The 15,354-nt window shown below is 29.3% G+C and overlaps 1 protein-coding gene across 7 annotated transcripts in view; it reads left to right on the forward strand.

The window, feature by feature from the left end:
* Positions 1-15,354, forward strand: part of LOC107456609 (CUGBP Elav-like family member 4) — a 550,694-nt gene that overhangs the window by 57,777 nt on the left and 477,563 nt on the right. For 5 of the 7 annotated variants that reach the window (XR_015435085.1, XM_087167037.1, XM_071179609.2 and 2 more), the window contains exon 2: positions 12,291-12,373. Coding sequence is in view for 4 of the 7 variants with exons in the window: in XM_087167037.1 (XP_087023163.1) it covers positions 12,291-12,373 (83 nt within the window). In the remaining 3 variants the exon portion in view is untranslated. Of the gene's footprint in view, positions 1-12,290; positions 12,381-15,354 lie in introns of those variants that run through there. The other 2 variants (XR_011636571.1, XR_015435086.1) reach the window with 2 other exon arrangements.

Raw genomic sequence — 15,354 nt, forward strand, 5'->3', positions numbered from 1 at the left:
TGTGGTATTGATTACGGAATTATGTTTAGGTGTGTTTTGATATTTAAATTTAAAGTGAAATCCATAAATTGAAAACCTGTTGAAAGCCTACTTAATTTAGTTTTAACTTTTTATGGATTACGAGTGACAGCAATACTTAATCAAGATCCAGCTCATTTGGAAGGATTCTATATTTTAACAAATATGGTTCAGTATATTTTGTCGATGGCTTGGTCTGATACACCCTATTCCATATAATCGGGCCCATTTGGAAGGATTCTGTATTTAAACGAACATGATTACATATATTTTATCGATGGCTTTGTCTGATACACCCTATTCCAGGGACGGGCAAACTTTTTTGGTCGAGGGAAAAAAATCGAGAGAAAAAATGTTTGGTGGGCCAGGTAAAAAGTTCATAATTTAAAGGGAAAAAAAGAGATATACAAGTTCTAACTTAAATATTTAGTGAGATGAATGAAATTGCGATTTCATTTTTAAAAGTTCCTTATACTGAGGTTCGAAGTAAGATGTGCTTATTTTAAGGAACGAGGCTAAATGCTTGTCTGTTAGTCTACTTCTGAAATGATTTTTTTGAAGGTTCATAGTTGAAAACTGTTGTTCACATATATAAGATTAAGCAAATAGCACTGATTTCCTGGGCATGAAATATTAGATTTTGAGAACTAGGAAACTAGCTCTTGGTAATGATTTGCAAAACTCAAACTTTAGCATATTTAAAAACAACTGCTTCAGATGATTGTTAGATTGCCCGCTCACTGGAGCTTAAAATGCACAGTCTGCCACATGTGAAGAACAATTCACCTACATATTAGATTCAATAAGTTTGCTCCTCGAGAAAGACAAACGTTAGTTGGAGCCAATTTACTACTATCCAATAAAGAACTTCTGCTTTTAACATTTTACGAATTGAAGTCGTCTGTGCTAACTATTTCCATAAATTTATGTTTTGTAGAGCAAAAATAGAGGTCATGAGTACTTTGATTAAAGCTATTTCTGTTCTTTCTTTTTTTTAACAAAGTCGACAAGAAAATGGATGTATATTGCTTATATTTGTTAAGGATCGGCAAGTTAAAATTCTATCCGCAGGCCGGATAAAACCTTTCGACGGGCCACAGTTGGCCCGCAGGCCGTAGTTTGCCCATCCCTGCCTTATTCCATACATTCCAATTCCATATAAACGACAAGACTGCTAGTCGCCGTGGATTTAACGTGCATGTTGTTACGAATACCGCTTCGGTGACACAGTATTTAAAGGTGTTTCTCACTTCATTCATAAGAGGCTGGTGGTCTTAAGTTCGATCCTGGAAGCGTTTGAATAACCGGTGCAAATAAGCAGCAAAGTGCACTTAAACACTTAAATGGGGTTAATTGCTCCCGTTGGTTGTAGAATGGAAGTTTGGAGAAGTAGGGGCAAGCTCACAGGCTGACTAAGGCGTCTGACCGGGTTCAAATTTATGTGGAATTCATCCATAGCTGTTAAAAGAAAGATCCCTTGAAGACGTGGCTAAGTGTTTGGCTCTGGGATGTATTACCACAGTTACGTATACATGTCGGATATATAGATTGTTCTAACTGTGTTAGAGCTAGGTGATGAACAACAGAGGAAAATTAGTGATAGAAATAAAAAGGCAGATTCATTTGAACAATTTGAGTTTTATTTCATTTACCTATTGCTTTCCCCCTTTAATGAATTGATTATTTGGGGTTCTGTTCATTCACTGATCAGCTTTTTCATTAATTTGCTGTTCATTAATTCGCTTATTTATTACATTTTCAATCCACTAATCCGCACAATTGGTGATTCGAGTATTCAGTATATTGAAATTATTACCGAATTATGACTAATCGATTCGCTTAAATATTGATTCTACGTTTCACTTGTTCATTAATACGCAGATTCAGTGATTCTCTGATTTACTTATTTCCCTAATCCCTGTTTTCATTATTCTTTCTTTGTCCCATTCTTTCAGCAATTTATTTAATCACACATTAGTCTGAAAAATTAAATGATTGTTTTCACTACGTTGGTAAATTAAAAAAACATTCGTGGTTTAGAAAAATGTGAAGTAATAGTTTAAATGAAATTCTGAAATAAAATATTCTGTTACATTTACGGTTTTTTGAAGCAAATTCGAAACAACCAAATGTAAAATAAATTATCCAAATTAAAGCTGGGGGAAGTTAATTAAAAAATTATCTTTCAAAATACTATAAAAAAAGAATTGTCATCATATTAATGGAAAATATAAGAAGTTTATCTATACATGCTATTTGACATTGAGTTTGTATAAATTAAGATTTTACCTTCTCTTAGTTACGTTAACCAATGGCAATAATAAGAAAAATATATTTTTCTATCACAGTATTTTATATAGAGCCATTTAAATTAGTGTACAGATATTATTAATTAGGTCATTTAAAAAAACATTTGTTCAGAATAAGAATAAAATATAAAAATCTAATGAAATAGTTGAGAAATATGACCAAAATGATTATTAAATTTGTGTCTAATATGGGGTCTTGAATACAATAGTATACAGTATCTCCTAAAGCACATATTTTTAATAACTTTGCCTTTGCTTTAACACTTTTAATGCTGTTTAAATATTTCTACTGTTAATTTAATAATAATTTGAGTTTACTTAAAATGTACGACAATATTATGATTAAATCAAACTTCACGATTTACGGAAGATAGTTTCTTTTCGGTGTACTGTACTAGATTCTTGTACTAGATTAAGTATACTAATAAAAATGTGTACAAATCAAATCTTCTTGAGCTATGTTTTTTTTTAAAAATAATCACTAGTTTTTAAAAAATATTTGTTTTGGATAATATTTTTTTATAAGACTATTTTAAAGCTTAATTAGCTTAAAAAAATGGAACCTACGCAAATTAATACAACTTAAAAGATATTTCTATTAAATACTGCATTAGTTAATGTTTATTTTTTTTCGGAGCTAAATATAGTAAAATCTAGTTTTTTTTAACTAAAAGGGGTTTTATGTTTCTCATCTGTATTAATTACTGCATATTTTCCATGGTTAAAACACTCGTGTAAATGCATTAGGCGTAATTTGAAATTCATATTTAAAATAACTCTATTTTTGTTAATATTAGTTCATTTATTAAGTTTAATGTTTGTCATTGACTGTTACTTAATAATTTTTCTGCTATGAAAAGTTACAGACATAAAGTAATCAAAAAATAAAATTACCGACGAGTATTATATATATAAGATATAATGTACTTACCATTAGTTATTGTTTCAACGACACAAAGATTAGAACACCTCTTCAATTTATGAGGTTTCTTTTTGGCACTTTCCTTTATACTCATATCATCTATTTTTATATCCCTTACATTTATAAATAAAGGGAATCTCTTTCATTTTTAAATCAAAAAAACATCTGAAAATTCCCTTTATGTATAATAATGGGGAATCTGCGGAAAATGTTGTGCCATTTAGTGCAAGGAAAAAGAAAATTTGATGTCATTTCCTAAATCAGCTTTGATATTGCACCACGGAGCTAAATTATAAACTTTTAAAAATATCCCGTTTCTTTCACCCTCTCGTAAAAATCAATGGAAGTTCATTATACATCCTAAAGCCATTTTTTTCCTTTAGTTATTAGCATTTTTTCATCACTTCTAGCTGTAACCATGCCTTCACGGCCGAATCGTTCACCAAATGAGAGCCATCTACGATTCTTTCGAAAACAAACTACGTTTTTTATTGTATATTTTTTTTATATTCCGGCTTTTAACTTACATACCAGCAATTTTTATTTTTTATTTTTTTCATATTAATTCCTTTCTTTCTTTTTCTATAATCCAGAGAGGCTTCATTATATTTGAAAGTCAAAGGAGGAAAAATTCAGTTTTATTTAAATATGCAAGTTTGGGGTCGAGGGGGATGGGCCCCATTGGCGAAAAATCGAACGCTCGAAAATTGATCTTTCTTTGACATAGTTTTATTGTTCCTATTTTCGCACACATTGCCAAGGAGTAGTAATTTGTTTCTGGTACTATCGGACTCCAAGTTATTGACCGACATTTTCGGAACAAGAAGACGTGTTTTATGCAAATAGTTCTCTTTTTTTTTGCCCATGGGGGGAGGACGTGTGTAGGCAAAAGGAGGGAAGGCAAATGCAGCATTTTTCTGACTTTTCATAAAAGGGTGATAACAATTCTCGTCGCGGTGAAAACTTTCTTCGTTCGCCAACGATTTTCGATGAAGACGTCTTTTTGGATTTTCAAATGACTCCTCCTTTGATGTTTGGTGCTGTGAAAACTTGGCATGTGCTTTTATGTAGGTTTTATTCGGCTATTTAAAGTTGTAATATATCATTTATAAAAGAGGGCAGAGTTACTTCCTGGTAACAATAAAAGCGTGTTTAAAGACCTTTTTGTGCATTTTAGAATGCTGGTGATGATGTTGTTTAATGGAAAGCAATTTGGGCTTTTATATTGCATTAAAGAAGAAAATATGTCAAATATTGCTGCATAAACTAGCCCTTTAATGTAATGGAATTTATTGAAGCAAGATACGCAAACAGAAAGAACCCAAACTGTTTCCAGAAATAAAATAATCCAATTTATATTTACAGAGATAAAAAAAAGTTTATAGGTACTGACAGCATAACAACATTAAAAGTTTTTAAATGTATTAGTGAGTAGAAAAAAAGAATATCACAAATAATTGAAATTTATTGAAATATAGTTTACAATCAATTCAGTTTACATCAAAATTTATAAAGAAAGGGGAACTTCCCTAGTTAGAATGATGAGTTGCTAGTAATTAGGTAATGGAATTCTTTGAAGCTATATAATAAAACAGAGAGTGCCCTAACTGCTTCCAGAGCTGAAATTACCATTTTTTTATTTCTATAAGTAAAAAAAATTATTGATTCAAAAATCATAACAGCACAAAAAGTTTTTAAATGCATTGAAAGAAAGGAGAAATTATTCATAATGAATGAAATTTATTAAAACATGGTTATCAATAAATTTATTTATAAAGTGTGAACTACCCTAGAAAAATTGTGAGTAGTTAGTTCTTAGCTATAGATTTTTATTCAGGAAATATACGACAATTAAGCTTTGCGTTTTTGAAATCACGATAATTTATTTTTACTTTTATGCAGTATTCATAAATTCCTTTCATTCTATTTATAATTAACATTCAATTTATAATTTTCAATACTTTATAATTTTCAATAGTAAATTGTTTTCACATATTGCATATTTGATAATGATGGATACTCTCAGAATATGCATTTTGTTTCCAATAGAATGTGTATAAGTATTTTAATAATGCTTTGCGTATTAAACATAACTTTTTTTTATAAATTTCAAATTTTTCTTTGTTGCGTTATAGCTGTTAATTTCAGTTTTCGCAAAAATCCAATCAAAAGATTATTCCAGGAACAGAAATACATTTAATATTCCATTCTTAAAAATGTTGATCTTATTTAAATTATTAATAAAGCTCTAAGGAATACGTTTTAGTCGGTAAGAAGGTAATCAGTTCTAAGTTTTTGATTGTTTTAACAATCTCAACATTTTATTAACCTTAACTCAGAAATATCAAAAATTTATCACTAAACAGGCCTTGTAAACCTGAATGCTTTAATTTTATTTTCAAAATTATGTTCCTATGAATGTGTTTTTTTGTGGATAATGAATTTAAATATTTTTTTATTAGTTATGGAATTTTGTATGAAAATTATCCATTTTTTGAAGTTTGTTGAAAAAAACTTTAATGAAATCACTGAATTAATATTTAGATAATCTGAAATTCAACTTATTTAGCTTCATGCACTAAATTGAGATTAACATAATGATGGTTTATTATTTTGGCTCAGTACGTCTTAATGTTCTTAAAATTCTAATCCATAAATTTTTATTTTGGGAATTCATGCAGAAAAATACAGGTTTCATAATTAAAACCTAATTAAGGAACTTATACGCCTGTTTTATCGTTTTAAATTTGTATTTCGATTTTGAGTTTCGCATGGCTTTTAGTATCATTTTATTTTGTTAAATTCGGATGTTATTTTTCTTTATTTTTCACGATTAGTTTGATGCAGTATAACCACATCCTAATCTTGTGTTATTGAATTCTAGATTTAATTCTTAACTACAAAATATTTCAAAATTTTTACGAAAAATAATAAAAAATGTAGTCAAATTATATTTTTTAATTAGTTCCAAATAAAATAAATCTTTTTTCATTAATAATCTTTTTTATTTAAAACTAAGCTTCAAAAATGAAGGCAAAAATTTATTGCTTTTCGAAATTGATTTGCTATGAAATATTCATGAATTGGAAAATTTATATAATATTTTTCCTACTTGTTTGTTTGCATTCGAAATTTCTTCATAATTTAAGGAAAAGCCTCATTATAGAAATACCGGCTTAGATATTTTACGTAATTGAAAAATAAATTGGCTTATTGATTCACAGTCACGTTACATCCCGGTTAAACGTAATGACGGTTTACTGTTCTGGCATAATAAATCTTAAGAGTATTAATAAAGTTCTTTGCCAAACATTTCAAAATTTCAAAGAAAACTAAACTATTCAGGAAACATTTGGTAATGACATTATTAAGAAATGAATTTTTTCGTGTTAAAATTTCAAACGAAAACAAATCTCACGTCCTTCTAATAAGTGATGGAATTAATGCTACTCTAAATCTCAACGAAAAGAAAAAAACTGAACGAACTAAAAATGAATTAATTTTATCTTAATGAAGCAGGAAGTTCTTTTAAGACTCGAAATTGATTATCCAACTCATTAATCAAGCGAAAAATTGAAAGCATTTTAGCAATTATTAGTAAAAATAAATCTTAGAACTTTGCATCTGACGAAACGCTGAAATACTTTAACGGACGTTATCGAAAATGGGATTTTTTACCCTTCAGAAAGGTATTAGGTTTAATTAATGAAATATAGTTTTTGAAGCAACGTATTTAATTTCTGTAACTAAATAGTACTTTATAAGCTATAGTAAATTTTTCTTTATTCTAATTGAAGATGAATTTTTCAACTCCGAATACCGTTTAAGCTACATTTCCGTCAACGAAATTGTAAACCAGAGGAAAATTTAAAATTTATATTAAAGGGGTCTTTCTAATTGAATGGTTTAAAAAAACTCTGTCATTTCAGATGCAATTTTAGTAAAAAATTTAACCAGTTTATCAAAATAAAACTTATTTTGCAAATTATAATGGTTGATCTACGAATTTTATACACACATCTTTACACTCAAAAATTGCCCTTCAAAATATATTTATGCATTTGCAGTTTGATTTTTAAAACGATTAATCGATAAATATACTGAATAAATGTGTATAGTTTCTTTGTACTCATTTTATTCTATAGCCGTCATTAAACAGCCGAACTAATTTTGAGTTTATGACTACCATTGCTCATCTCCGTAGCTTTGTAAATTTTAATTCAATTCAGAAGACAAAGAAACTCCTGTTTCAAGAATTGGGAGAAATGTGCCTTCGTGGACGACTTTTTGATGGGAAAACCTCTTGAGGATAGCCTGATGGCAAGAGAACTCTAGCCCATGATCCATATAACACACTGGATATCTTACTTTGACCATGTGGCCGTAAGAGCCGGATGAAGAATTCGTATCGACCACCAATTCTGGGATTCGAACCTGGGTCACCTCATTGGGAGGCGAGCGCTGTATCCCTTGCACCACCACAGCTCTTTTGTACTATGTTAGAAATTTTGAAGCATCCTGAATCGCTATATTAGTCAAATTTCCTGCAGCCATAATATGATGCCATGTTGAACCTTACTTCTTCAGCACTACAGCCTGTTGTTGGCCAAGGCTGTCTCTGTGAGCCTCCTCCATCAGGCTATATCTGGAGCTGTAAATTACCATTGGTCGATTCCTAAATCACTTAGATCTTAACAGAATCTACTAACCCGGTGGGGGACTTCCTCTTTTTCGTTTACCTTCTATTTTTTAAAAAATTCACTTACTGAAAAAGGTTAACCTTATTATGCAAGTTCCTCTATTTTAAACTTGACCACTCAATACTATGGTTAAATTTGAACAGAAATTAGGTTTCAAATTAATTTTTTCCAAGTTGCGTCATAATTAAAGGTTAAATTACAGCGTTAACTTCATTATAGTTTAAAGTGGAACTAAGTTTTGAGAGTGCAATAAGGGGAACCTTTTTAGTGTCGCCTTTAACTTCTTACTTTGAAACTTTTAGTGCAACGGCTGAAAAAATAAGAATAATGTAATGAAAGATTTTACAATAAACTGGACAATAACAATGAGTCGGCAACATAGTTTCTATTAACCACCTTATTAAGAATTCAGAAAATTGTCTCTAAGCAATGGTACAGATTACCGGTATTATGGTTTTCCATTAAACTCGTTTTTTGAGAGTGTTCTTAAGATTGCTATAAATGGAGTATTTTGGCGAAAGTTTTTACTTAAAAATTACAAAGTTAAAATGAGCTGTGTTTCGTTACTATTTTTCACCTTGTTGCGGTTTAAGTGAATTTTTACAATATTATGGTTCAAATTACCGATATTATAGTTTAATATCAAACTAAAGATTTTGAATGCATTTAACAAGTAAACGGATGAATGAATTGGGGCAATTCGGAGAATATTTCTACAAAACAACTACGTAGTTAAATTGAGCCAAAAACACAATTTCTTTCATACACATCACAGAACTACTTAGTCAAAGGGAAAAAAAATATTTTCAAAATAACTAAATTATATCATATTTAAAATTACTTACGTTTTCGAGCACTAAGGGTTAGCGTCATTTTTTCTGAAATCACTTCTGTTTACGTGGAATGTTACCCAAATACCTTACATGTTCTGCGTCTATCGCGGAATCTCCAGAAAGCTTAAATATTTGCAAATGTTTCAGTGAGGGTAAAACTAAAAATTTTCTTAAAGCTGGTTTTTACAAGCTAAAAAGCGATTGTCCACATATGTGGACGGAGGTAATGAAAAGGTTAAACGAGTCTAAAATTTTGTACAGTCTTTTCATGTTATAACTAAGGTGATTGATTCGAGTTACAAGCTTGTGGCAAAATTTTTAACATGTTTCTCCAAAAACACTTTTTTATTCGTAATTTATTGCCTGCCTTCAAATCTCTAAACGCTATAAACTTCAGTGATATAATAAATCGCATGATCTATACGCTTCTGAAGTAATAAAATAATTCTCTAAGTATTTATTAGGAAATATGAAAAAAATAGTATAGTAGTGTAGTGTTTCCGTAATTTTGTCCAACACCTGTATTCATGATAAACTAATCGAAACTTGTATTTGAGTGCGTTAGAGGATGTAAAAACTGATAGTTTATCTCTATTTTAAAACCACTTCCTCAACAAAGTTTTCGCTATTTTTTTAGTGTGCGTGCGTAGATTGTCTTTCTGTTAAAAATATATTTTGTTACTTATGGTACTTTAAGAATTGTTTTAAAGATAAAGCTCACTTATTAACTCTACAAAAAAAAAATAGAAATACATTTGCCGAAACTAAACCAATACAACACAGCACTATGTAACTATCCTATCCTGTTGTTAACATACGTATTTTGTGTCAATGTTGCAATTTTTAGACTCACATTCTAAGTACGTGCATAAAATGTCGCTACTCTTAAGCTTTGAAATAAAATAAAGAATAAAATTTATTTGAAATAAAATTATGTAATGCTAGTTGTCTTAGTCATAACGTGAATATTTTCACTTTTAAAGCTAATTAATTAGTACATAACATATTTTCTTATTAGTAATTACTGTAACTTATTTTTTTCCAATGATACAACGATGCAACATCACATGATAGGAGTATTATCAACTTTAAAATATATTCATTAGTATGCAATGCACTTGTTTATTAGTACAAATATAAGCAACTTTAAGTTGCAATGCTAATGTTATAGTTTAATATTATTATTAAATATTTATGCTATTGAACATAAATAACCCAAAAGAAACAACTGTAGAAAAAGTGTTACTTTTATTAAAATTACTTTGGAGTACATAGAATAAGTGTTATATTATTTTTATTTTATTTAAAAAAGATACTCATAATACCATTTTCTCTATAACATATTATTTCCATAAAACTAATTAAGTCAAACTAATAATAAGTAAGTTAAACTAATAATACCGCTCAAATCGGTATAGTTTTGTATCTAGAAATTACTTTCAGAACCACCTCATCAAGTAAATCTCAAAATGATGAATTTGTAATTTTATGAACAACTTATCAAGTAAAAGTCATTCTATATAACAAGCATGTATTGTACTTATGAAGTTACAAATAATTTGCTTTCACTTCACAATTTATTGAATGTATTATTTGAATATATCTCCTGCATTAAATGCAGATTTCAAATTATAAAACATTGCAAAGATAATGTTTAAGAGAGTTAAATATTAAAAAAAATAATAATGAACAAATTGCCAAAATTGTTTCATGTTTATTGTTTCTCCACTTTCTTTGGATAACTTTTATTTGCAGTCTGAATTTTTTGGCGTTATTGCTATTGAAAATTCATGAGCTCAGACATTTTAAAAACATTTTCACTGAATGCAATTTTTTGCGTAACATTGAATTTAATAAACACCTTTTATGCAATGACTATATATTTCTCAAATTCTATGTTTTTTTTTTATTATAAAAAACGTATTAGAGAAAATTTGATTCTATGGATTAGAAAATTGGATCAAATTTCATGCACGACTAAGACAATTATTCTACATTATATTAGTTCCCTTTAAATAAAAGTTCAGATAACCGAATATTATACTCAGGAACTGAAGGGACGAGAAACATTGGCTAAATCCTTGGCTTGTAACTTGGGACTTAATTATTTAAGCATACAACTTTTTCTTGGCTTTTACTTGAATGAAGAGGATGAATTAGTGGTCATTGGTTGGCACGAACCGTTGCAATGAGGGCATTTAGAGAACGCTTTTACTCTCCTAATTGATTGGCCACTGCATGCATGAGCTGGGAAGTGATTGGCCCTTGGCCAGGCGACGTCTTAATCAGCTGTGTACGGTCGCGCTTTCTTCAACCATCTAGTAAGCTCAAACATGCCGGCTCATTAATCAAAATGGGTGCATTTGGCGAAATTTTCATAAAGAATTTTATTTATTTGTGCTTGAATTCCTTGAAAGGACTTGAATGGGAAAGGCATTCATTCCGTTCTTTTATGTCAAATTAACGACATCCAAGTATTTTTCTGCTCCAAAAGTTTGGTATTAAATTCTTATTGAATTAGGAATAAGTTCAAATAGATATATTTATTTCCACTGAAAAGATATAAAATAAAACAAAAAATTCTATACGATATTTCCTGCTATTGCTTTTAAAAGTTATATTTCGTGCCAAATCGTAAATGGAAGATGTAAATATTTAAACAGTTTCTAGAGTTCTCAGCAAATAAAAGGAAATTCATAATTTTTATTTCTTCGTTATAATTAGATAGAAAATTTAATTAGTTGGAGTCGCTTAAAATGTTTCGCCATGACATCTTTTCAAATGTTTAATTTCTATTAAGTTCCATATTCTTTATAATTGTCCAATAATTGCCTTTTATTAGGTTCGTAAAAACTAATTTAAGTCATAAAGTGTTTTCCAACTGCTTAAGTTTACATTCTTTTGTATTGGTCTTGATTTAAAAACTAAACTGTTAATCTATTCTAGCTTTTAGGATAGCTTTTTATCTTTCACACGGGTATTTTTTTTTAGTTTTGTAGCCATAGGAATTAATTTTTTTAAGACTGAAGTAGAGATATAGGCTTCAAAGGCTAAGGTGTGTTATGAATCATCCATAACAATACTTTTCAGAGCATGGAAGGGATGTTGCAGTAGTGACATTGCGACAATGAAAATTGAATAACGAAATTGCATATGAAAAAAAAGTTGTCTTTACAATGTAAATACGTATTATTTTTACTTTAAATATAATAAAAAATTTTTATCTTATCCCAGTTTCTGCTAACATTCTATGTATTAAACCTTTATTCTTGAAGCAATCTTGAAGCAATTTTAATGATGTCGAGTCAGAACACTATTATTTTCAAAAACCTTTGAAACAGTTTTTCTTGAATCTAAATAGTTTTATCTTTTTAACCTCTTTGAAACACATGCACAAATTTTTTGCAAGAATGATTAATTAGAATTCAATAATTTTAAAACAGGATCAGATTACAAATAGTTATGAGCATCTTCATTCACGCCTTTCTAAAAAATAATTTTATTTCAGGGTGTGCCTTTCTCACCTACTGTGCCAGAGACAGCGCCCTAAAGGCCCAGTCCGCCCTCCACGAGCAGAAGACCCTACCAGGGGTGAGTGACTTTAACTATATTTAATCTTTTCACTACAGCAGTATAAATGACTATAGCAAAAAAAATATTTTACAGTTCCGAATTTTAATTTTACTGCCATAAATAATAGTGCCAAATTATATTGCTAGAGGGCTAATAATTTAAAGTACCCATACGTGGACATCAGATTTTAACTAAATAAAGGGATACAAATATTTCGAATGTTAAATTACACCTGAAGTAGTAGGAACAAACATGCATATTTTTATATTATGGTCTATTTAAACAACCATAAATAGATTTAGTAATTTGGAAAAAAAATTTTAAAAATTAAAGTTTTTTCTAAGCACATTGCAATACTGCATTTAATATCAGCTTCAAAATTACATTAATTATGCATATCACATGATATAATAACTTTAAAAAAATCTAATATTAATTATAAAAAAAATATTTAATTCTTGGGGGGAAATTTTCGAAATTATGGAAAATACACAAAGTTAAAGCTGCTAAATGTATGAATGTACCTTAACATAAAGCAATTTACTAAAAAGGCACATAAAATATTACTAAATCGATATAATCTCTAATTTCATAGTACTATGAGATTTTTCTAGGCTACTACGTTGTCATAGATTTTGACATACGATGCCAAGGTACGTACATGGACCTGTATGTTCCTGACTGTATTATTTTAAAATATTAAGTAAATATACCTTTAAAAGCTACATAAAAATCTCACAACTAATAAGTCATAAGAAAAAATATATTTTCAGTATAGCTGAATTATATAACGTCTAAAATTACTATTGTTTTCGAGCACGTGGATTTTGTCACTTTTAGAAAACCACTTCTGTTTATGTTCTATGTAAGTCTATCCCAATGTTAAATGTTCTGCATCTATTGGAGTACCCAGAAAGCTTAAACTCCTAGGAATGTTTCAGCGAGGGTAAAACTATAAATTTTCTTGTAGAAGTTAAGAAGTTAAAGTCCGTATATGTGGACCAATGAAATGAGGAGGTTAATGACATCAAAATAAACACATTTCAAAACAGTTACACCACAGGTTTCCAAAATATTTTCATGAATGGTAAACCTGACTCTATTATAAAAAGACTTATGTGCAAAAGATATTTGCTTAAGAGAAATTTAAAAAATAAGACTTTATAGTTATTCTCACTTTGTGCAACTGCATGCTTTAGTTTCGTTATTTTAATTTTGATTCTCAAACTTTTTAAGGTATGCTTTTTAAGCCTAGCTCCTATGTCCAGTTAATCTTTTTCACTGTTTTGAAAACATGCTAGTTGTAAACGGCTTCAAAACCGTTTTTAACTAGCATTGAGCTTAATATTAACCGTTATTATAACCGTTAATATTAACCATTTACAACTAAGATTAACAGTGTTCTTTACCGTAAACTTTACGGTAAAACAGATCGGAGACATCTCCCGGTTATTTTACCATAATTTTATAGGGAATATTCGAACAGTGTGGTTACATTAAGAAAAAATTTAATATAAGCTTTACTCTTACCAACTGCAAAAAAAAACTATTGAGAAATACTACTTTAAGTATAAAGGAAGAATATTAAATTTTAAAAAGTGGTTGGTATCCTTTTTATATGTTTACACAAAACTTTTATAAAACATATTGAAAAATTCCTAAAAACCAATCTAAATCTAAAAATACCTCAGCTTATTAAGATTCTCCATTATTACGTTTCATTCCACGCGTGTGAACGCACAATTACACTTCTAATTAGAAAAATTTTAATTAGGTAGTAAAAATTGTAATTTCCCTTCTTTTATACATCGTTTAATCCTTCCCTGAGGAATGTATCGAATTTAAAAGAACAAAGAAACTGTTACCGTTGATATTAAAGTAGGAAGGAAAAAAAACGATATCATTCCTTTCTACCTGATTCAAAGATTTCAAAATTAATTTTGAAATTATTCTATTCTTCTCCGAAAAACCTCTACCATCTCCCCCTACCCCCGTGGAAAGAAGAATCGAAGAAGTGGAAGGAATTCGCGGAATTTCATTATCTTAATGAATCAGAGCTCCGCTACTAAAAGATACTGCATAGTTATCCCCTTTAAATTATAGACTGAGGTTTTCATGATTGCTTTGCTCTGCAAGAAGAGTGATGAAGGAGGTATTAGGGGGGGTTGGGGGGATAAATGTCAGGGCTTCTTTTAAAATAAAAAAAATCGGATAAATTAAAAATATTCCTTTATGGGGTGGAGGAAGACGAGTGATGTTGAAAAGGGGGGGAGGCAGAAATTTTTTTGAAATGTAAGTCAAGTTTGGAATGGATACAGAGTGAAGCTCGTTGGAGACATCTTAATTAAAAATGCTATTTAAACTATTTCGCATATTTGAAAAGTTTTACTTCTTTTTCAATAACATCTTGTTGTGTATCAGTTGGGTGGTAGTGAAAGTATTTTTGAAAGATGGACGGGGAATTTTTATTTAATGAACAAATAAACAATTTTTGTTATTTTTTTTCGCACTGTATAATTTGAAATTTTATTTATGCATTTTTAATAAACTGTTAAACGTTTAACTCGTTTTAGTGTCACTTAAGAGTTCTGATCTATTTTAATAATGCAATAAATATTTAAGTACACTGTAAAAAATTCCGGATCAAATTAGGGTCTAAAGTACCGGCGCGTTGGGTGTATCATCTATAAAATCCATTTTTACTTAAAAATATTGTACCGTAATTTTTACAGTGATATTTATTTAATTAGAGTAATTCAGTGATTTTTACGGCAATTATGACAGTAAAAATTACGGTTTATTAGATTTTTTGTTCCGTTACATGTTTTGGTAAAAATGGATTATACTATAAAAAATACCGTCGTCCTGAGTGCTGTTTTTTTTTTATCGTAATTTGAACTGGAATTTTTTGCAGTAATAGAGGTTCTAATAACTGAACTCGCAAAACATTTCCTACTATTGAATTGAAAATTGAAGTTACCAGTATCACAGTTAAGACA

The sequence above is a fragment of the Parasteatoda tepidariorum genome, chromosome 1 (assembly GCF_982258835.1).
Source record: "Parasteatoda tepidariorum strain Cologne lab strain chromosome 1, Ptep-v5.0, whole genome shotgun sequence".
Taxonomy (NCBI): Eukaryota; Metazoa; Arthropoda; class Arachnida; order Araneae; family Theridiidae; genus Parasteatoda; species Parasteatoda tepidariorum.